This window comes from Mytilus galloprovincialis, chromosome 2 (genome assembly GCF_965363235.1).
Source record: "Mytilus galloprovincialis chromosome 2, xbMytGall1.hap1.1, whole genome shotgun sequence".
Classification (NCBI taxonomy): Eukaryota; Metazoa; Mollusca; class Bivalvia; order Mytilida; family Mytilidae; genus Mytilus; species Mytilus galloprovincialis.
In genome coordinates, this window is record NC_134839.1 from 44,515,601 (window position 1) to 44,539,709 (window position 24,109).

At 34.8% G+C, this 24,109-nt stretch overlaps 1 protein-coding gene across 1 annotated transcript in view; it reads left to right on the plus strand.

Annotated features, from left to right (window-relative positions):
* LOC143063651 (UBX domain-containing protein 4-like) overlaps positions 1–24,109 on the plus strand; it is a 62,887-nt gene that overhangs the window by 35,280 nt on the left and 3,498 nt on the right. The window contains exons 9-10 of the mRNA XM_076235908.1: positions 8,979–9,101; positions 12,896–13,113. Of these exons, the coding sequence (XP_076092023.1) occupies positions 8,979–9,101; positions 12,896–13,113 (341 nt within the window). The remainder of the gene's footprint in view (positions 1–8,978; positions 9,102–12,895; positions 13,114–24,109) is intronic.

A 24,109-nucleotide genomic window follows, 5' to 3' on the forward strand; every position in this document is an offset into this window, starting at 1 on the left:
ATAAAACTCAGTGCAGAACAAAACTTCTTTGTGGGAATGTGGGGAAGCTTTAAAACAGATTCAAAATGGCAAGTCTCCTGAATCTGATGGATTTACAGTGGATTTTTTCAAAAAAAAAATTTGGAAAGATATTGGTCCATTTGTCTTTAGATCTCTGCAATTTGGATATGAGTTGGGCCATTTTTCAGATTTTCAATACCAAAGTATTATTACTTGTATTCCTAACGAAGGGAAAGATAGGAGGTACATGGATAACTGGCGACCAATCAGCTTGATGAACACAGATATGAAAATTGCATCTGCAGTTCTTGCTGGTAGAGCTAAAAAGGTACTGTTCGCCATTATTAGTGACACACAAAAGGGCTTTATGAAAGGGAGATTCATAGGAGAGAACACTAGACTTCTATATGATTTTATGCACTATCTAGAAAAAAATGATATAGAAGGATTGTTATTACTAGTAGATTTTGAAAAAGCCTTTGATTCTATAGAATGGGATTTTTTAAAGCAGGCTTTGATTACTTTTAATTTTGGTCCTTCGTTTTGTAAATGGTTTGATGTGCTTTATGTAGATGCTAAGAGCTGTGTCATTAATAATGGTAATATGTCCCAATTTTTCAACCTTGAAAGAGGCTGTCGCCAGGGGGACCCGTTATCTCCCTATTTGTTTATTATTGGGGTGGAATTACTTGCCATACAGCTAAAAGGGAATCCAAAAATAAAAGGGGTGAATATAAATGGGAATCTGTCACTCATTAGTCAGTATGCAGATGATACGTTTCTTTCACTGGATGGAAGTGAAGATTCATTAAAAGAGACCCTTTCTTGTTTTGAAAAAATTCACAAAGTCTCAAGATTAAAGATAAATACAACTAAAACAAAAGTTGTTTGGATTGGAAGTAAGAGATATTCTGACTTGGTTTTATGTCCTGAAACAAATCTAAGCTGGTCCTGTTCAAACTTAAAGGTTTTAGGATTAAATTTCTCTTTAGATCTAAAGTGTATGCCCAGTTTGAATTTCAGAGCAAAAATCATTGATATTTCAAAATTGTTGAAAAGTTGGCAGCATAGGAAGCTAACACTACTTGGCAAAGTTACTGTTATTAAGACTCTTGCACTTCCAAAATTGATTCATTTGCTTACATCTTTACCTAATATATGTCAATCCATGTTTAATGAAATCAACAGATTATTCTTTAATTGTATATGGCATGGAAAAACAGAAAAAAATCAAACGTGATACACTGATTGCAGATAAAAAGGAGGGAGGTTTGAAAATGGTTCATTTACAATCTTTCAACCTGTATCTTAAAGTCGGTTGGGTGAGGCGATTTTTTCAAATTTGAATGGGGACTGGCAAAATATTCTTAAGTTGATATTGAAAAAATTTGGAGGTGCAAGATCTTTTTCTTTACAAAACTTCAAATTTTTGGAGATTGGAAATCAACTCAGCAATCCTTTTTGGAAAGATGTTTTTCAAGCTCATCTAAACCACATGTTAAAACTGATGTCAAGGAGTGTCTCTCGCTGGATATCTTGAATTTTGTGAAAACAGAAGATTTCCCATTATATAACAGATGGGGAGTTGGTGGTGTGCAAAACCTCTGTCACATTTTTGACCATCAAAGAAGAGATTTTTTCACATTTGATCAGATTAAACAAAACTTCCAGACAAATATTTATTTGCACCATTATAGTTTAATATCAAATATCCCTATGGAGGTAATACAGTGTATTAGGGAAAACACTGATACTGACTTAGAAAATTTTACTCTGCAGGAAAAATTTTTGGAGAAAATTACTAGCAGTAAAAATATCAAATTCATATATAATAATCTTATTGTAAAATGTGCATATCCTCCAGTTGTAAAATTTTCAAAATGGGAGGATGAGCTGCATTCTAACATTGAAGACTGGAAGAAATACTTTTGTATACTTCAGAAATGTTGTAGAGATACATATTTGTATAATTTCCAATATAAGTTTTTACATAGGACTATTCCTACAAATACATTTTTATATAAAATTAAAATCAAAGATACAAAGTTATGTTCTTTTTGTAGATGTGAAGATGAAACTACTGGACATTTATTTTATGATTGTCAAGTGACATCAAATTTTTTATATTTGTTTTGTGCTTGTCTGAAAAATTTCTATGTTAACATTGATTTTAAGAAAAAAAACTTTTTTCTTGGTTTTGTAGAAGAAAGATTATTTTAAATTTTCTTTTAATTTTTGCCAAAAAAAAACATATATAAATGCAAGCTAGAAGAAAAGCTTCCAAATGCAATTGAATTAAAAAAAGACTGAAAAACGTTTATAACTTAGAGTTATATACAGCAAGAAAATACAACAAAGTTTTTGAACTTGAAACACTTTGGGCCCCTATGCTAATTATTTATCCTGAATGGTAATCTAACAACCAAATTCATATCAATATATACTGAGCCAAAAAAGTTTAGAAACACTTTTTTTTTGTTTTTTTTTTTTTGTTCTTTCTGGGATTTTTTTTTTTTAAACATCAATGATATAATCCTTAGTTTTACCTGTAATTTAAAACAGTCATACTTTTTTCCTGGTGATTGATTTCGCGCCATTTCACCTTTCCACGAGTAATTGATGTTTTACCTTCTGTACCTGTACTTTTAAAACAATATTAAAAATTTCTTTTTCACTAACGTCCAGGAACACACTATTGGTAAGAAAAACACATACATCTTTGAAAAAATTGCATGGGGCGTCAACAAGGCCTCCCCAAAATTACCATCAGAAAACTCTTGGAATGGTTGATGCCGGAATGAGTGTTGCTGACATCGTGGCTCGATTTAATGTGCATAAGGCAACAGTTTAGAGACTAACAAACAGATATCGACAAATTGCAACTGCACAGGATAAGTCGATATCTCGTAGACCAAAAAAACTATTGTCAAGGGAGGAGTGCTACCTTCGCTTTACGTCAACACGTGACAATTTTTTTCCGGCCACAAAAGTAGTGAATTGACTAAGGGCAGCTGCTGGTGTGCCTGCCAATCCTTCATTGGTACACTTAGGGCATGGCTGAGAAATTGATTTTTTAATAACACTATACTCATTTCTGTATTTTGACCCTTCCACACTCCATACAAAGAAAATCCTCATGAATATGAGTGATAAACATTCATGTTGCTTCTGACATGTCATAATTTCATTCTGTTATTATTAAAATTATATGTTGCTATGATTTTGTAATAAAATAAAATTTCACATTTTTGTTGCTAAACTTTTTTGGCTCAGTATATATCTTTTTGACCTATTTATAGAACAGAGCAAACAACATGTAATATATGCATAGCACATGTAAACCTTTTTTTTTTCTTCTATTAAAGAATCTATATATATTTCTATATGAAGAGATTGTGAAAAAAGAGAGAGAGAGAGAGAGAGAGAGAGAGAGAGAGAGAGAGAGAGAGAGCCATACTTGTTTTTTTTTTAATTTTTTATTTATTTTTGGCAAAGGTAATCTATGCTTGGGATAAGAATCTTGATAAAACAATAGTCTTTTTTTGTTATATATTTGAAACCCTGTAACACCTTAGTCAGGTGGTGCTGTAAGGGTGATGTTAAGTCCTGACTATTGAAAAAATAAATTAAAAATTAAAAAAAAAAACAAGTACAAAGTTGAAGAGCAATGAGGATCCAAAATTCCAAAAAGTTGTGCCATACTTGTTTTTTTTTAAATTTTTTATTTATTTTTGGCAAAGGTAATCTATGCTTGGGATAAGAAAAAATTCAAAGTTGTGTAAACAGGAAATTTATAAAAATGACCACATTATTGATATTCAACTTAACAAAAACTTGACTAAGAAAACTTGTACAAGAAAACTGTGATAGTGACAATGGGCCTTTACAGTGAATTTTATATAAAAATTTAAACAAATCCCTAATTTATTCAGCTCTTGAATACAATTAGTTATAGAAAATATATAACATTATGCAAAAAATAAATTGACAAAATCTGGTGATATTATGTGTCTCTATGCTATTAGAAATAGCTTTAATATAACAGCATCCAAAATATGGCTTTTGTGATCACAGAATAAATGGTGCAAGTGCAGTCAGGATTCTACTTCGTCAAAATTATCTCCCCATTACACCAGTTCATTTTCACAATTGTAGAAATGGAAGCCATTGTAGGGATGATGCGCTGCCAATTTTGCTCGTGAAAACCGATAAATTTATCCACATAGCACCATTACGATCCTTATATGTCAGTTGTATTTTAAAAGACAAATGTATCTACTAGCTAATGAATGAGCATCAGTTAATGATCTTGTCTGCATTGATTCAACTTAAAATTATTGTTTGATCGGTTGTCAGGTTGAATTTTCATTGTTTTTTATGTTATAAAGTCGAACTTTTCTGATTGGGTTCCATTAATATATCCACCAGAACTAGAAATTAAAGAGACAACAGACACGGCTTCCTCCGCCTCATTTTTAGACTTATACCTCGAATTTGACATACACAGTCATCTTAGTACCAGAATCTATGACAAACGAGACGATTTTGATTTTGAAATTATCAATTTCCCCCACCTTAGTAGCAATATACCAACTTCACCTGCATATGGAATATACATTTCCCAACTTATTCGGTATTCTAGAGCTTGCAGCTCCTACTCAGACTTTGTAAAACGTCACCAGTGTCTGAGCAGAAAGTTGATGAACCAGGGGTATGTCAAAGAACGTCTCGTTCTTTTTCTAAAAAAGTTCATCGGAAGGTACCCAGAACTTGTTGATAAATATTCCGTATCAACTTCACAAATAATACACGATGGTCTTGAAGTATAGATTTTGCGTACTGACGTTGTTTATCATCTTAATAACGTGTTATATTATTCTTTTATTTGTCTTTATTAATATAACTTTTACTGTTAAGTCTGTTTTTTTAGATATCCTTTTGACGTAACTCTGTGCTGATGTATCCCATCATACTTTGAACGACAAAATTATTTCATGATGTGACTCTGTACCTATGTAACTTGTCATACCTTGAATGACAAAATTATTTTATTTATTAATATTACTTTTACTGTTAACCCACTGTTTTTGTGATATACATTTGACGTGCCTCTGTACTTATGTATCCCGTCATACTTTGAACCGCACTATTATTTTATTTATTATTATTACTTTAACTGTTAAGCCAGTTTTTGTTATATCTATTTTGCGTGACTGTATTTATGCATCCCGTCATACTTTGAACGACAAAATTATTTCATGTCTACCTGTGCGAATTTCAAACGCGCAATTTTCACCAGTACTCAAAACCCTCCTTCCTTGATGGGTGCATTTTACATAGACAAATAAAATCGTATAATATAATCAAAATGAGGATGTTAATTTGATGTATGCCTTTTTGTGCTTCGTTACATTTGTTGTTTTTATAGTGATTAAGATGATAACACAATGTTGACTGCTGTACCCCTATTTTTGACATTTTTACCTATTGTGTCTGTTTGTTTTGTTCACGCATCGGTTACAATATAATGGAATTTGATGCGACTGTCATACAAGTGAGAGGTTTAGCTAGCTATAAAACCAGGTTCAATCCACCATTTTCTACATTTGAAAATGCCTGTACCAAGTCAGGAATATGACAGTTCTTGTCCATTCATTTTTGATGCGTTTTGTTATTTGATTTTGCCATGTGATTATGGACTTTCCGAATTGATTTTCCTCTGAGTTCAGTATTTTTGTGATTTTACTTTTTTTGTAGCTTTGATATATAAAAATGATAGAATCTAAAGCGAGATGATATATCAAATACTCTTGCTTTGTACGTATTAAAGACAATATATACACCTCAAACACGCCCTGACATAAAAAGGTGCACTCGATTTTCTCTTTTCAATACAATTGTTACCCATTTTTTGGAATTTTTTCTTGAATCACATAATGGGAGGGCATACACGAAAATTACTGAACTAATAGATTGATACGTTCTCCGTCCGTAAATTCTTTTTTTTAAATCGGTGGTTATGCATTTTTTACATCCAACTTGATAGATACCCATGTTGTCGACTTGATAACTAATTGTTCTGCATTACTATGTAATAGATAAATTGAAAACTTATGCAAATGGTGTTTTTAAAAGAAACACTTCGTAATTGGCCGGAGAACACAGTTATTTCGTAGTGAATTTCTTTTAGACAATAAATTCAAATTAAAAAAAATCGCACCTGCTCTTTTTCAAAATATTTTTAGAGTGTAGTGTATTACTAGTGGGACAAAATTTATATCAGGCAACGTAATAAAATTTGACCTTTTTTAACCTGACCAAATCACTACTTAACATAAAGATTCAGCACCCAAATTTTTATAACATGTAATTACATCCCCCTACTTAATATTTCATGCATTAGATATCAAGACATAAATTAGGAATGTGTATCAAATAAAAAATGCAAGTTATACACTGTTTACAGAAGGGACTATATTCGTAGACAAAGAAAACCAAAGGACGATAACTGTGTCCTTGGACCAATTGAGAAGAAAAGTGTCGTTTAATTTGTTTCTATTAATTTTTAAAATTTTTGTTACTTTAGTAAACATTACAGTAAGCATTTATCGCCTTCTCTAACAAAGAGCTTCGTTTCTTTTGTTCTATTTCAACTGTGTTTCCGCCTGAGTGATTAATAATGTATCTTTCAGTTTTTACCTTATTTTAAAAACTGAACATTGAATAGCAAGTGTTTTGGTCCAGAAATCTTCTCCCTTTTTCTGTCTTTTGTTTTTATTATTTTGTGGGTAGATTTATATACAGATTTACTACTGGATCCAATACTCCTTATCGCTATGTGTCCGCTATTACTGGACATCACAAAAGTTCCTATAAAATATTGATGTCATAATAAAAAATATCTGACGCCATAATGGAAAAGACAACAAACAATGCCGAAAATACCGGAAGTATCTTGCAGGAGAGGCACTGTTATGGTTTTATTGCACGAGAGGCATTTGATCAATCTGGATATGACTAATCAGTTGTTTTTAAACTTGTACAATATGACCATTTTCAATGTTATATTGTCAGGATTAAAGATATGACATATGGCTCTAGGTTTGTGGTAATCAATTAACTTTCAAGTCATTGTAATGTTCACAATAATATAGAAACTGACCAGTTGTCACATACTAAGGAGGTAACTATTTGCATGTGGAAATATTCTTTATTTATCTAGATACACTTAAGTTCAATGTTGATTTCCTATTGATGTCTTTTGTTCATCTTGACGATTTAAGCCATTTGGTATTGAAAGTTCAGAAAATAAGATGGATCATTTTTCAGTTTCAATATTAAAAGATGGTTAACATAATGTCTCTTGCTTTCTTTTATTTTTTTTAAACAGCAATTGAAATGAGGTTCTTTTTCTTATTTTCAATATACTGATAATTTACAATTAAATTGGAATCCATTTCTGTCCAAAAGGTAATTATCAAAACTATGTTTTCACCACATCCTTAATGAAATTACACCACATCCTTAATGGACTTACACCACAAATATATTGAAATCTATATTGAGACCTCTGTGCTTTCTGGTCAATTAAGATATTTCAGTTTTAAAAAAACATTAGTACGAAAGCTAATTTATAGAAAACTGTAATTGACTAACTAAAATATAAATATAAAATATAACTTTCTGGTAGTAAGACCCGTCACGGCCAGGCTGGGAAACTGGATAGGCAAATGCTCACATTAAATCTGTTTTGATACAGTGTGTTAAATGTCTTCCTTTTTACACCATAACCCATGGTGGTGCTCCTACTAAAGGAGGGAGATACGGAACATACATACATACATTGGAGGTTGCACTTTCATTAGATAAAAAGATAGGGCTATGCATATTTTGTTTGTTTTTTTGTTGTGATGTGTTAATAAATATAAAAATTATCAAAATATTTTTGGCAAATCAATATAGAATTAACAATATTTTATTTCACCATTTGTTTAGTTTCATTACATTTATAACAACTAAATTTAGAAATACTTGAATTTTTTTTACATAGATTGATAAAGAAGGTATATTTCAACAGCAAATAAACATGATGAATTCACCCAATACAATGATTTATAACAATGAAAGTCGTAGAAAGCCAGGCATAGGTATTGCCTTTCAGGCACCATTGGCGGTTGCATGGGACTCAGCAATTGTTAAGTTTTCTGCTAAAGTCAGATTGATGGTAATTACTTGTGAACGAGGAGCAAAAGATATCAGAGGCACATTCAAACTCATAACTCGAAAATTAACTAACAATATGAAATGGATATTCCATAACTGTCAACAAACTTGTGATGAAATGTGAAAACTTACAAATGGATGACTTCAGCTTCACTGCTTTTAAATAGCTACCTTGTAAGAAGCATACCTCTATCAATGAAATCATTATAGGAAATACAAGCCCTGGGATATTGTATCAACTGGGAGATATATATACTCCAGATGCAATACTGTGAAAGATACTGATATCTTCTATAAAATTGCATTACCTACTATCAGTACCTTTTAGTTTGATGACTATTTCGAGACCTTGGTCCCTAGGTCATGGTCCAGTGACCATGGATTGATGAGCAATTTTCATTGTTAAGTTTCTTCTAAGGTCATATAAATTAGAAGATGTGGTATGATTGCCAATGAGACAACTCTCCACAAGAGACCAAAATGACACAGAAATTAACAACTATAGGTCACTGTACTGCCTTCAACAATGAGCAAAGCCCATACCGCATAGTCAGCTTTTAAAAGCCCAAGGTAATGACAATGTAAAACAGCTTGTTTGGATCTACTTAAGATAGATTTACTTGTGATAGATCGATGATATTTTCTATAAAGATACATTACTATCAGTGCATATTAATTTTATGACTATTTTGAGGTCCTGCCTAGATTTCAACATTTAGTTGTTTTTGTAAAATTTGGGTTTTTGTATTTTGCAGAGGGTAGGAACAAGTGTAACATTATCAACAACATTCCCAAGACGAACTTTCACAGAAGAAGATATGTCTAAGACATTATTGATTCTAGAACTGGTTCCCTCAGCAGTGTTAATTGCAGTACCAGTAAGTCTTTTGTATTTCTTGGAATCATGGTGGTCAAAAATATGAAAGACAACTGTGTTGCACTTTTTCGCTTGTATCAGTTGAAATTGAGTTTATTGATGGTGTAGGGCCTGTAAATAATTTTTACAATTATAAAATCATAGATTGATGCCAGCAAATAAATATATGATTCTAACATTTAAATCAAAATGTAGATTATTGTTGAAGACAGTATTTAAACCTGTACCGGTAGATGTGATTTGTTAATTTTTTATGGCATTGGGTTTATGCCTCTTTACATCACATCCTCTTTACTCATATCTGAGATTCAATAAATTGTTTGATTTAGTATTAGTTAAACTTTTAATTCTGGATGCATGCATGTCATCAATTGCAGGTAAAGAAAGGATACTTTAAGGATCATAATTAGCTATATAAAATATGATTTTTTTTTGGTTCAATCATCAATGAAAGTGAAATAGTGAAATAATAATTTGCTTTTAGCAGCCAGAATGATTCAATTTTGTCAAGATTAGCTAAAAAAACCCATTGATGATGAAATATTATCGACCCCATGCCCTTTTAATTGTTTATTTTAGACTTTTTATGATCTTGATAATTGTTTTACATTGTTATAAATCAAACTAGAACACACCCGCGAAATCGCGGGCATTCAGAACGTAGTTTAAAGTATCAGTATGTAAGGGACGACATCAAAAGTTCAATGAAGGATAAAAAACTTAATTCACATAGTTTTTTCACTGACCCCCCCACCCCCCTCTTAACTTAATTTGGGAAAAATTGATTGACCCATATGGATATATGTAAAAATCAATGTCGGATAACCAAATCTTCAACCCCCACACCCCCACACCCCCAAACTATTTGAATTAAGTTTTTTATCTTACATTGATCTTTTGATGTCGTCCCTAAAGTGTTGTTGGAAAAATTTTGTTAAATACAGAATGACTGGAGAATTTCAGCAAAAGTCTCATAAGTCATAGGTTATTGGGGACAGGAAAATGTTTTTTTTTACCCTCCACCTTTATTTCCAAAGTTCCCAATTTTTTCTTTTCTATCAATTTCAATATGAACATACATTTAGTATGTTATGAACATTTATTTAAGTAAGGAGCCTGTAATTCAGTGGTTGTCGTTTGTTTATGTGTTACATATTTGTTTTTCGTTCATTTTTTGTACATAAATAAGGCCGCTAGTTTTCTCCATTGCATTGTTTTACATTGTCATTTCGGGGCCTTTTGAAGCTGAGTATGCGGTATATGGGCTTTGCTCTTTGTTGAAGGCCGTACGGTAACCTATAATTGTTAATTTCTGTGTCATGTTGGTCTCTTGTGGAGAGTTGTCTCAATCATGGCAATCATGCCACATCTTCTTTTTTTTTTTGTAATCAATGAATTTTGTAAAAGATTTAATGACTGGAGAATTTCAGAAAAAGTATCAAAAGTTCACATGAATAATTTTAGCGCTTATCTGTATATTATGAACATTCATTACTATATAAATAAAGCGTATTTACTTTCACTTCTAAGTTTACTAATCGATCCATGGTGATCATTGATATAGTATACAGACCCTCTCTATTTAATAAACTCTGTGACTGGCGTGGATAGTAAACTTGAAAATGATAGCATATAAAATTCTGAAAATACACTTTATTCGTAGTATATGCATGTTCAAAGTATACAGAAAAACGCAAACCGGAAGTCTAATCTGACTTAAAATTTCGTACAATGACGGGACAATACCCGGATGCCTTTTTTCTCGTTTTTCTCTTCAAGTAACTCAATCTGAATAATCATATGAATGGATGACAAATGCAACTATGCACTGTACCTATAGGACACAGAGGCGTGTTTATTAATTTATTGTGGAAAGAAGAGAAGCGACACCAAAAATGAGGTCTTCTCTTTTAATAGTATAGATATGAGAATTTGAGTCAAATTGGTGAACATGAATTTGACAATTAGTGCCCCTTTAAGGAAGTTTGCTTGTTATGTTTTGGAAATTTTGTCAAATTTTCGGAATCCTCTGGTTTTATTCATTTGAATTCCTTAAAAAAATTTGCCCTTTGACCCCCATTTTTCTTTATATAAATCTTTAACATGCTTGATTATAAGCAATCTGTAAAAGTTGAAAAATCTTTGTTATCTTTGAATAGTTTATGAGATCTTTAACCATACCTGTCAACCTGTGACGATGAAAATGCAGGTCATGACCTGCATTGAAGAATCAAATCTCAGGTCATAACGCGTACGAACTTTTTTGAGCTGAATTTCAGTATTTATCATACCTGCCAACTTTTCAAAATACCCATGGGGGTTTTGCATGCAAGATGGCTGTCATAGTCCTAAAAAACTTTCAAGGGGGCCTGCAAATACATTTTAATGTTGTTTTTTGGCTTCTTGATAATATTATATGACTAAAGTCATTGTAAAATTAATTGTTTTGTTTAAATTGTGGACAAAATTGCTCTTTCAAAATTTCAATTTGGGAGCCTCCATGGGGGAAATCCCCCGCAAATAGTGACAGTTGGCAGGGATGTAAAATTTATGGTACATTTTCTTATAATGTATATCAAAGATACCAAAACATCAATGCATGTTCACTTTGTTAAGTCATTTTAAATCTTATTAAATATTATTTCATTGCACTTTTAAAGATTTTTATAAATTTGTGTATTTCAGTCTTATGTGCTTTGCTTTTTGAGAAAAAATACTACAATCATCAAACACTAGAATTTAATGTAATTCTTAAATGATTGAGACTATTGACTATGTAGCTATTATCCATATTATTTTTCATTTAACTAGGAAATTAGACTATGATAAAATATAGTAATACAGTTAAGGGAAGTATAAATGTAAAAAATAATTTTCAACTTTTAAAAAAAAATGTATAAAGGTATAAAAATAATGAAAAGGTATTTTTCAATATGTATTTGAATTTTATATTTTGAATGATTTGATCTTTTTCACCCATAAAAGGTAAATATAAGGAATAATTTTGAATGGTGACAAATAAGGGGAAGTAACTCTAGTTCAGTTTGTTCAATGGTGCAATTTATTTACGACCTAAAGCTAAGGTAATTGGTGTTAATTAACAGTGTGTTTGACACCAAAGCTGTCAAGTGAAGCCATGTACTTAATGGGTCACTTAATTTGACAGTTTTCATAGCTAGATGAACTTCCTATTCATGGAAGAATTACGAATTTGCCGGTATTTCAAAGGAATATTACTTATGAAATCAATCTCAAGGCTAAGAAATACGGGTGAAATCGGGTCATTTTCGGAATTCCCAGGTTATTTCAATGACCCGGCGGGTGTTCTAGGTGATCCCTCAGAATTGTGAAAATCTCGGGTCACACCCGCAGAATACGGGTCAGTTGACAGGTATGCTTTAACTTGTCAATGATAAAGCTATAAAAAATCAAGGGAGAATATTTTTTGGTTCCTTTATTAATCCCCTATCAATATATACTAGTTTTATGTAAAGCTTGTTTTTTTACACTGAGAAGCGAACTTCAGATTAAAAAAAAAAATTGCAGAGTTATCTCCCATATCTGTTCTGCTGTGCACATTTCCATACAAGAAAATAATCTTTTTTTGTGCACAGCTTTTTTTCAATAGAAATTTCTTTGCTGCGCACAATCCTTTCCATTGGGAAATGATCTTTTTGTTTTATATAGAATTCTACAATAGAATGCTCTAACACAACAGGCAACTCTTTCCATAATAAAATGATTTATTCAACTTCTGAGAGATAGGAGGTAAATATTAACATATGTCTTTTCAAGGGAAAGGTAAAAGGAGGCACTATTAATCCAAGTGGTGGAGGAGGTATCCTATCATTGGTCATATCTCCATTAATTACCCTGTGGAACTTCTTGTATATGTTTATTTTTGGAAGAAGTTCTCCACCACAAGAACAAAAGAAAGAAGAATCTTCAGAAAAGGAGCAGATGCCCTCAGAATCACCATCAAGTCCAGCTAGCAGAGGTGCTCAACCTCAAAGGTAATTCTTTGCATTTGGGGTCAGATAAATTTTTCTCTTAAAAAATGTCAACAGCAATATTATGAGGGAGACTAGAAACACAGATGCCATCATGGTTGTAAGAATACAAATCAGTGAGGCTTCTGATTGGATGGTATGCTTTTACTTTAGGGGTGGGTTGGGGGGGGGGAGTCAATTCTCAACAGCACAGTGTATTGCACAAAAGCAAAAAAGGGGGTCAACCCTTTTTAGCTCACCTGGCCGGAAGGGCCAAGTGAGCTTTTCTCATCACTTGGCGTCCGTCGTCTGTCGTCCGTCGTCGTTGTCCATCGTAGTCGTGGTTAACTTTTGACATTTTGAACTTCTTCTAGAGAACCACTGAATTGAATGAAACCAAATATGGCATGAATGTTCCTTATGAGGTGCTGACCAAGTGTTGTTACTTTGTAGCCGATCCATCATCCAAGATGGCCGCCAGCGGGGAACTAAGTTTAACATAGGACCCTATTGGAAATGCATACAAATGACTTCTTCTAGAGAACCACTGAATGGAATGAAACCCAACTAGGCATGAATGTTCCTTATGAGGTGCTGACCAAGTGTTGTTACTTTGTAGCCCATCCATCATCCAAGATGGCTGCAACCCGGGGCTTAGTTTAACATAGGACCCTATGGGAAAGGCATACAAAAGTCTTCTTCTAGAGAACCAAGGAATTGAATGAAATCAAACATAGCATGAATAGTCTTTTCCTTATGAGATTCTGGCCAAGTGTTGTTACTTTGTAGTCGAATTTTATCTGTTTTTATATGATTTCAAAAACCCATGTAGAGTCAGGTGAGCGATACAGGCTCTTGAGAGCCTCTACTTTAGCTCACCTGGCCTGAAGGGCCAAGTGATCTTTTCTCATCACTTGGCGTATGTCATCGTCATAGTTAACATTTTACATTTTGAACTTCTTCTAAAGAACCACTGAATGGAATGAAACCAAATATGGCATGAATGTTCCTTATGAGGTGCTGACCAAATGTTGTTACTTTGTAGCCAATCCATCATCCAAGATGGCCGCAGCGGGGACTTAGTTTAACATAGGACCCTATTGGAAATGCATACAAATGACTTCTTTTAGAGAACTGTTAAATGGAATGAAACCAAACATGGCATGAATGTTCCTTATGAGGTGCTGACCAAGTGTTGTTACTTTGTAGCCGATCCATCATCAAAGATGGCCGCCAGCAGGGGACTTAGTTTAACATAGGACCCTATGGGAAATGCATACAAATGACTTCTTTTAGAGAACCGTTAAATGGAATGAAACCAAACATGGCATGAGTGTTCCTTGTGGGGTGCTGACCAAATGTTGTTACTTTGTAGCCGATCCATCATCCAAGACGGCTGCCAGGGGGGGACTTAGTTTAACATAGAACCCAATGGGAAAAGCACACAAATAACTTCTTTTAGAGAATTCCTGAATGGAATGAAACCAATCATGGCATGAATATTCCTTATGAGGTGCTGACCAAGTGTTGTTACTTTGTAGCAAATCCATCATCCAAGACCGCCGCCAGCGGGGGACTTAGTTTAACATAGGACCCTATGAGAAATGCATACAAATGATTTCTTTTAGAGGACCACTGAATGGAAAGAAACCAAACATGGCATTAATATTCCTTATGAGGTGTTGACCAAGTGTTGTTACTTTGTAGCTGATCCATCATCCAAGATGTAGTCCAGTCAATATAACGGATAACCTCAAAGTAATTGCAACAGAAATTAATTTTGTATTTTTTTATTTGCACATTACTAAAGAAGAACCATGAAAAAATCGGACAAAATCGGAAAAGGGGAAAGTGTTATAATTTCACCTTTTGTTTTTTACATGATACCTTGTAAAATCGTCACAGCTTCAGCGCGCCATACGTGTTATGGGAGATAACTCGTCACTCAGGGTCAAACAGACTTGTCAAACAAATTCTAATTTATTGTCGAGCCTGCAACTTTTGTTGCAGAAAGCTCGACATAGGGATAGTGATCCGGCGGCGGCGGCGTTAGCTCACTTCTTAAAAGCTTTATATTTTAAAAGGTGGAAGACCTGGATGCTTCATACTTTGTATATGGATGCCTCATGTTACGAAGTTTCCGTCAGTCACATGTCCAATGTCCTTGACCTCATTTTCATGGTTCAGTGACCACTTGAAAAAAAAAGTTCAAATTTTTTGTAATGTTGAATTCTCTCTTATTATAAGTAATAGGATAACTATATTTGATATGTGCGTACCTTGCAAGGTCCTCGTGTCTGTCAGACAATTTTCACTTGACCTCGACCTCATTTCATGGATCAGTGAACAAGGTTAAGGTTTGGTGGTCAAGTCCATATCTCAGATACTATAAGCAATAGGGCTAGTATATTCGGTATATGGAAGGACTGTAAGGTGTACATGTCCAACTGGCAGGTGTCATCTGACCTTGACCTCATTTTCATGGTTCAGTGGTTATAGTTAAATTATTGTGTTTTGGTCTGTTTTTCTCATACCATATGCAATAGGTCTACTATATTTGTTGTATGGAATGATTGTTAAGTGTACATGTCTAGCGGGCAGATGTCATGTGACCTTGACCTCATTTTCATGGTTCAGTGGTCAAAGTTAAGTTTTTGAGTTTTGGTCTTTTTATCTAATGCTATATATGCCATAGGTCAACTATATTTGGTGTATGGAAATATTTTATGATCTTTATGTCAGTCGAGCAGGTTTTATTTAACCATGACTTCATTTTCACGGTTCATTGCACAGTGTTAAGTTTTTGTGTTTTGGTCTATTTTTCTTAAACTATAAGTAATGTGTCAACTATATATGTTGTATAGAAGCATTGTTAGCTGTACCTGTCTGCCTGGCATGGTTCATCTGACCTAGACCTCTTTTTCAAGGTTCATTGGTCTTTGTTTAGTTATCTTGGTTAATGTTAAGTTTATGTGACAGTTGTAATAAAGCTTAGCTTTATACTTAGGACTATCAACATAATATCAATGATTAGTATAGAAGGCGAGACATTTCAGCGTGTGCACTCTTGTGTGAATATCAACTAATAATATGGATATATCTTAATTCACGGTAAGAAATAATGTAAATTATAATTTTTAAGGTGGAAACATTATAAAATGACATAAAAAAAAGTTTTAAAAGATGTCATTTAACACATTTTTCGTATGTCAGCGCTCAGACTCAAATATTTCCTTTAAAACATTGACCGTGTACTCTTTTCAACAAAAAACCTAAGGAAAGACAAATTATATATTGATTTTCACTTATATTTTAACATATAAAGAATCTTGAGAAAGAAAAAAATATCTTTTAATGATTTTATACAACGTTACTTTGTCGCAGAAAAAAATCTATGGAACGCCGTTAGTGCAATAAACGTAGATTAATTTATATACGCACGATTACGATGTTTTGTACTTACAATAACTTTACAAAGTTCTACTTTGAAATTTAAGCTGGCTGGTGTTAAAAGACTGCGTTAAGTGTGAAATTTATCCAAATCTCCTTTTATTTATATTTATTGCATACAATTATATTTATCATTGAATGTGTAATCAACTGAAACGAAATAGCATAAAATATTGTCAGAAAATGTGTACACATTGTTTAATATAAACGTTTATTGTTTTCCATGGTCTTTTACAATTTTGTTCCACTTTTGTCTTTTCAACACTTGAAAAGACCCTCTCATCCTGAACAATTACTTTCATTATTACGCTTTATAAGGTAAATAAACTTAGTTGCTGAAAGGACAGAAAACTGGAACTTACACTTGAAAAGTCTCCAGCAGATGCTCCCTTATTTAGCTGCTTCAGGACACAACCTATATGCAAAATCAGTTCACATTTATTTACAACAAATGCAAAATCTGCCTGCAACTCATCCTGCCTTAGACAATTTATTCAAAACAGGACACCATGTTATTAGACGAACTGATCGTTTTTGGGCCGGTTTGTCTACTGATCTGGTAATAGAGCAAGCCCTTATGAGAAGTTTAAAGACAACAGGTGGTCTGACCAGAGGCCGTGGTTTGAGCGAATCGCAAAGACTTCTATGGCTGTTATCAATGCCACAATGTTCACAAATGAATGAAGCAATGCAGAAACTTACTGATGTGAACTATAATACAAGTGAGCAGCACAAAGAACTTGGGAAAAGTAGGATAGATCAAGACAAAAAAGACGTTCAAATATTTAAGTCATTTTTGGGGGAAAGAAATCCTTTCAGTTCTGATATTAGTTTACGGAATATTGAAACTGGTACACTAGCTGATGAGAAAGTTAACGTAGAAAGATCAGTGGATATAGGAAAAGAAATATTAAAGTCTATGGAGGATCAGTATGCAGACTATTTTGTTTTCAAAAAGAACAAACAGGTGGTAACTTTAGCAAGTAAAACCAATATAAAGATTGATGGCGAAGAAGTGGTTGTTGACCCCCAGTTGCTATTTCAACGACTTGTTGCAGCGGCAAACAACATTTTTCCTGATATTTCTGAAGTTTTCAAGTTTGAACTGTCAAGTACTCCAGCGGCATTATTCGAACCGTCAGGACTAATGCGACAAGCTCAAAAGGCAACATTAGGTGATGCCTTATGGACCATTGGAGACTGTGCTGTAAACAGAAAACTTGACTCTGAGCTACATTATGTCATTGACAGAGGTTCTTTAATTCAACGCCTACCATGGAATAAAGGGTCAACTTTCGGAGAGATCTGTCAACAATATGTGGATTACATAAAACGACGATATGACCATGCAGTTATCGTATTTGACGGCTACACATCAGGGCCTAGCACAAAAGATCATGTACATATGCGCCGGACAAAAGGAGTGGAAGGAGCTAAAATCATTTTTAAAACAACGACCCCTTTCAGAAGTAAAAAAGAAAATTTTCTAACTAACAATGAAAATAAACAAAATTTCATAAATATGCTAAGTGATGCCTTAGTAAAACACGACTTTCAGACAGAACATGCAGATGCTGATGCTGATGTTCTAACAGCAAATACAGGTGTCAATCAATCAATATCACACCCTACAGTGGTCATCGGGGAAGACACAGATGTTCTAGTTCTTCTTATATTTCACTGTACACTTAGTTCACATGGACTTTTTTACAGATCTGATCAGAGCAATCGAAAACTCAGTTCGAACAAAGTTTGGGATATTCAAAAAACTAAGCTGTTGTTGGGACCAGAAGTTAGCAAATTACTTCCGTTCATACACTCAGTTACAGGATGTGACACGACCTCAAGACTGTATGGTATTGGAAAAGGTCCCGTACTCAAAAAGATGTCCGAAAATGAAGAACTTCGTAAATTAGTATTACCATTTCTTATCAGGTGTTCATCTGTAAAAGACATTGTAAATTGTGGTGTGCAGATAATTGCTTATTTGTATGGTGGCGTTCCGCACGAAAGTCTAGACATCATTCGCGACAGAAAATTTGCAAACAAAGTACTGTCGAACTCAGTTACATTTCTACAAGTTCAAACGCTACCACCAACATCAGCTGCAGCAGAACAACACTGTAAGAGAGTGTTCTACCAAATAATAGAGTGGACAGAAGAAACAAATCTTAATCCTTTGGACTGGGGTTGGTCAATCACAAATGACACATTGACACCTATAAAAACTACCCTTCCAGCAGCTCCGGATAAACTGTTAAACATAATAAGATGCAAGTGTAAAACAAATTGTGACACACGTAGGTGTACATGTCGAAAACACGGTCTAGAGTGCACAATCGCCTGTTCTGAGTGCAAAGGACATTTATGTACTAACGCAGAAAATATAGTATTTGAAGAAGACCAAAACGAATAAGACTATAATTGATATCAAAGTTCGTTTTTATTACATTATTATATTGCTAAAGACAAGATCGTTCAACATCTGTTATACTTGGTATTTTTTAACTAAAAGTGTTCAATTTTAAACCCCAACAATTACAATTTCTGAACGAATTTGATGTTATCATTTTAATTAAACGTAGAAGACTCTATTCTACAAATTGTACGAGACACATGTAAAAAATTATGTCAGATTAAAAGAGAATTTTTAAAAAATCCAGTTTTCAGCGATTTTTCACCAAAAAAGTCTCAATTTACCCCAAAATTACAATTTTCTTAACGAAATTGATGTTTATTGTTCTTTATGTCATAGAAAACTCTATTCTGCAAATTTTACGAGACTTGTGTTCAAAAATTATGTCAGATTAGAAAAAAAATAATATTTTCCGGTTTTCGGCGATTTTTCATCAAAAAGCCAATATTTACCCTAAAATTACAATTTTCCCATGGTCTGACACTTGCCGATTTTTTCTATGTCAAAGATATGGGGTATTACTGCCTTGTAAGCATAAAATAGTTTCTGTTGCAATTACTTTGAGGTCGGGTAAATTTTGAGCTAGAATGACTGGACTAATGGCCGCCAGCGGGGGACGTTCTTTAACATAGGACCCTAAGTGAAATACATACAAATGTCTTCTTTTAGAGAACTACTGAATGGAATGTAACCAAACATAGCATGAATGTTCCTTATGAGGTGCTGACAAAGTGTTGTCACTTTGTAGCCAATCCATCATCCAAGACAGCCACCAGCGGGGGACTTAGTTTAACATAGGACCCTATGAGAAATGCATACAAATGATTTCTTTTAGAGGACCACTGAATGGAAAGAAACCAAACATGGCATTAATATTCCTTATGAGGTGTTGACCAAGTGTTGTTACTTTGTAGCTGATCCATCATCCAAGATGGCCGCCAGCAGGGGACGTTCTTTAACATAGGACCCTAAGGGAAATACATACAAATGTGTTCTATTAGAGAACTACGGAATGGAATGTAACCAAACATAGCATGAATGTTCCTTATGAGGTGCTGACAAAGTGTTGTCACTTTGAAGATGATCCATCATCCAAGATGGCCGCCAGCGTGGAACTTAGTTTAACATAGGACACCTGTGGGAAATGCATACAAATGACTTCTTTTAGAGAATTGTTGAATAGAATGAAACCAAACATGGCATGAATGTTCCTTATGAGGTGCTGACCAAATATTGTTACTTTGTAGCCGATCCATCATCCAAGATGGCCGCCAGCGGGGAACTAAGTTTAACATAGGACCCTATTGGAAATGCATACAAATGACTTCTTCTAGAGAACCACTGAATGGAATGAAACCCAACTAGGCATGAATGTTCCTTATGAGGTGCTGACCAAGTGTTGTTACTTTGTAGCCCATCCATCATCCAAGATGGCTGCAACCCGGGGCTTAGTTTAACATAGGACCCTATGGGAAATGCATACAAATGACTTCTTTTAGAGAACCGTTAAATGGAATGAAACCAAACATGGCATGAATGTTCCTTGTGGGGTGCTGACCAAATGTTGTTACTTTATAGCCGATCCATCATCCAAGACGGCTGCCAGGGGGGGACTTAGTTTAACATAGGACCCAATGGGAAATGCATACAAATAACTTCTTTTAGAGAATCACTGAATGGAATGAAACCAAACATGGCATGAATATTCCTTATGAGGTGCTGACCAAGTGTTCTTACTTTGTAGCAAATCCATCATCCAAGACAGCCGCCAGCGGAGGACTTAGTTTAACATAGGAAACTATGAGAAATGCATACAAATGATTTCTTTTAGAGAACTGTTGAATAGAATGAAACCAAACATGGCATGAATGTTCCTCATGAGGTGCTAATCAAGTGTTGTTACTTTGTAGCCGATCCATCATCCAAGATGGCCACCAGTGGGGGACTTAGTTTAACATAGGACCCTAAGGGAAATGCATACAAATGTCTTCTTTTAGAGAACTGTTGAATAGAATGAAACCAAACATGGCATGAATGTTCCTTATGAGGTGCTGACAAAGTGTTGTTGCTTTGTAGCCGATCCATCATCCAAGATGGTCGCCAGCAGGGGACTTAGTTTAACATAGGACCCTTAGGGAAATACATACAAATGACTTCTTTTAGTGAACCACTGAATGGAAAAAAAACAAAAAATAGCATGAATGTTCCTAATGAGATGCTGACCAAGTGTTTTGTTACTTTGTCGCTGATCAAACATCCAAGATGGCTGCCAGTGAGGACTTAGTTTAACAGGACCCTATGGAAAATTCATTCAAATGTCTTCTTGAGGAGAACCACTGAATGGAATGAAATCAAACATAGCATAAATGTTTCTTATGAGATGCTGACCAAGTGTTGTTACTTTGTAGCCGATCCATCGTCCAAGATGGCCACCAGCGGGGGATTTAGTTTAACATAGGACCCTATGTGAAATGCATACAAAAGTCTTCTTTTAGAGCACCACTGAATGGAATGAAACCCAACATAGCATGAATGTTCCTTCTGAAGTGATGACCCAGTTTTGTAACTTTGTAGCCAAATTTTATCTTTTTTTATATGATTTCAAAAACCCAAGTAGAGTCAGGTGAGCGATACAGGCTCTTGAGAGCCTCTAGTTTAGCTCACCTTGCCTGAAGGGCCAAGTGAGCTTTTCTCATCACTTGGCGTCCGTCATCGTCATAGTTAACATTTTACATTTTGAACTTCTTCTAGAGAACCACTGAATGGAATGAAACCAAATATGGCATGAATGTTCCTTATGAGGTGCTGACCAAATGTTGTTACTTTGTAGCCAATCCATCATCCAAGATGGCCGCCAGCGGGGACTTAGTTTAACATAGGACCCTAAGGGAAATGCATACAAATGTCTTCTTTTAGAGAACCACTAAATGGAATGAAACCAAACATAGCATGAATGTTCCTTATGAGGTGCTGACCAAGTGTTGTTACTTTGTAGCCTATCCATCATCCAAGATGGCCGCCAGCAGGGGACTTAGTTTAACATAGGACCCTATGGGAAATGCATACAAATGACTTCTTTTAGAGAACCGTTAAATGGAATGAAACCAAACATGGCATGAGTGTTCCTTGTGGGGTGCTGACCAAATGTTGTTACTTTGTAGCCGATCCATCATCCAAGATGGCCACCAGCGGGGGATTTAGTTTAACATAGGACCCTATGTGAAATGCATACAAAAGTCTTCTTTTAGAGCACCACTGAATGGAATGAAACCCAACATAGCATGAATGTTCCTTCTGAAGTGATGACCCAGTTTTGTAACTTTGTAGCCAAATTTTATCTTTTTTTATATGATTTCAAAAACCCAAGTAGAGTCAGGTGAGCGATACAGGCTCTTGAGAGCCTCTAGTTTAGCTCACCTTGCCTGAAGGGCCAAGTGAGCTTTTCTCATCACTTGGCGTCCGTCATCGTCATAGTTAACATTTTACATTTTGAACTTCTTCTAGAGAACCACTGAATGGAATGAAACCAAATATGGCATGAATGTTCCTTATGAGGTGCTGACCAAATGTTGTTACTTTGTAGCCAATCCATCATCCAAGATGGCCGCCAGCGGGGACTTAGTTTAACATAGGACCCTAAGGGAAATGCATACAAATGTCTTCTTTTAGAGAACCACTAAATGGAATGAAACCAAACATAGCATGAATGTTCCTTATGAGGTGTTGACCAATTGTTGTTACTTTGTAGCCGATCCATCATCCAAGATGGCCGCCAGCAGGGGACTTAGTTTAACATAGGACCCTATGGGAAATGCATACAAATGACTTCTTTTAGAGAACCGTTAAATGGAATGAAACCAAACATGGCATGAGTGTTCCTTGTGGGGTGCTGACCAAATGTTGTTACTTTGTAGCCGATCCATCATCCAAGACAGCTGCCAGGGGGGGACTTAGTTTAACATAGGACCCAATGGGAAATGCATACAAATAACTTCTTTTAGAGAATCACTGAATAGAATGAAACCAAACATGGCATGAATATTCCTTATGAGGTGCTGACCAAGTGTTGTTACTTTGTAGCAAATCCATCATCAAAGACAGCCGCCAGCGGGGGACTTAGTTTAACATAGGACCCTATGAGAAATGCATATAAATGATTTCTTTTAGAGGACCACTGAATGGAAAGAAACCAAACATGGCATTAATATTTCTTATGAGGTGTTGACCAAGTGTTGTTACTTTGTAGCTGATCAATCATCCAAGATGGCCGCCAGCAGGGGACGTTCTTTAACATAGGACCCTAAGGGAAATACATACAAATGTGTTCTATTAGAGAACTACGGAATGGAATGTTACCAAACATAGCATGAATGTTCCTTATGAGGTGCTGACAAAGTGTTGTCACTTTGTAGCCGAACTATCATCCAAGATGGCCACCAGCGTGGAACTTAGCTTAACATAGGACCTTATGGGAAATGCATACAAAAGACTTCTTTAAGAGAACTGTTAAATAGAATTAAACCAAACATGGCATGAATGTTCCTTATGAGGTGCTGACCAAGTGTTGTAATTTGTAGCCAATCCATCATCCAAGATGGCCGCCAGCAGGGGACTTAGTTTAACATTGGCCCCTTTGGGAAATGATACAAATGACTTCTTTTAGAGAACAGTTGAATAGAATGAAACCAAACATGGCATGAATGTTCCTCATGAGGTGCTAATCAAGTGTTGTTACTTTGTAGCCAATCCATCATCCAAGATGGCCACCAGCAGGGGACTTAGTTTAACATAGGACCCTATGGGAAATGCATACAAATGACTTCTTTTAGAGAATCACTGAATGGAATGAAACCAAACATGGCAGGAATATTCCTTATGAGGTGCTGACCAAGTGTTGTTACTTTGTAGCCAATCCATCATCCAAGACAGCCGCCAGCGGGGGACTTAGTTTAACATAGGACCCTATGAGAAATGCATACAAATGATTTCTTTTAGAGGACCACTGAATGGAAAGAAACCAAACATGGCATTAATATTCCTTATGAGGTGTTGACCAAGTGTTGTTACTTTGTAGCTGATCCATCATCCAAGATGGCTGCCAGCGGGGGATTTAGTTTAACATAGGACCCTATAGGAAATGCATACAAATGACTT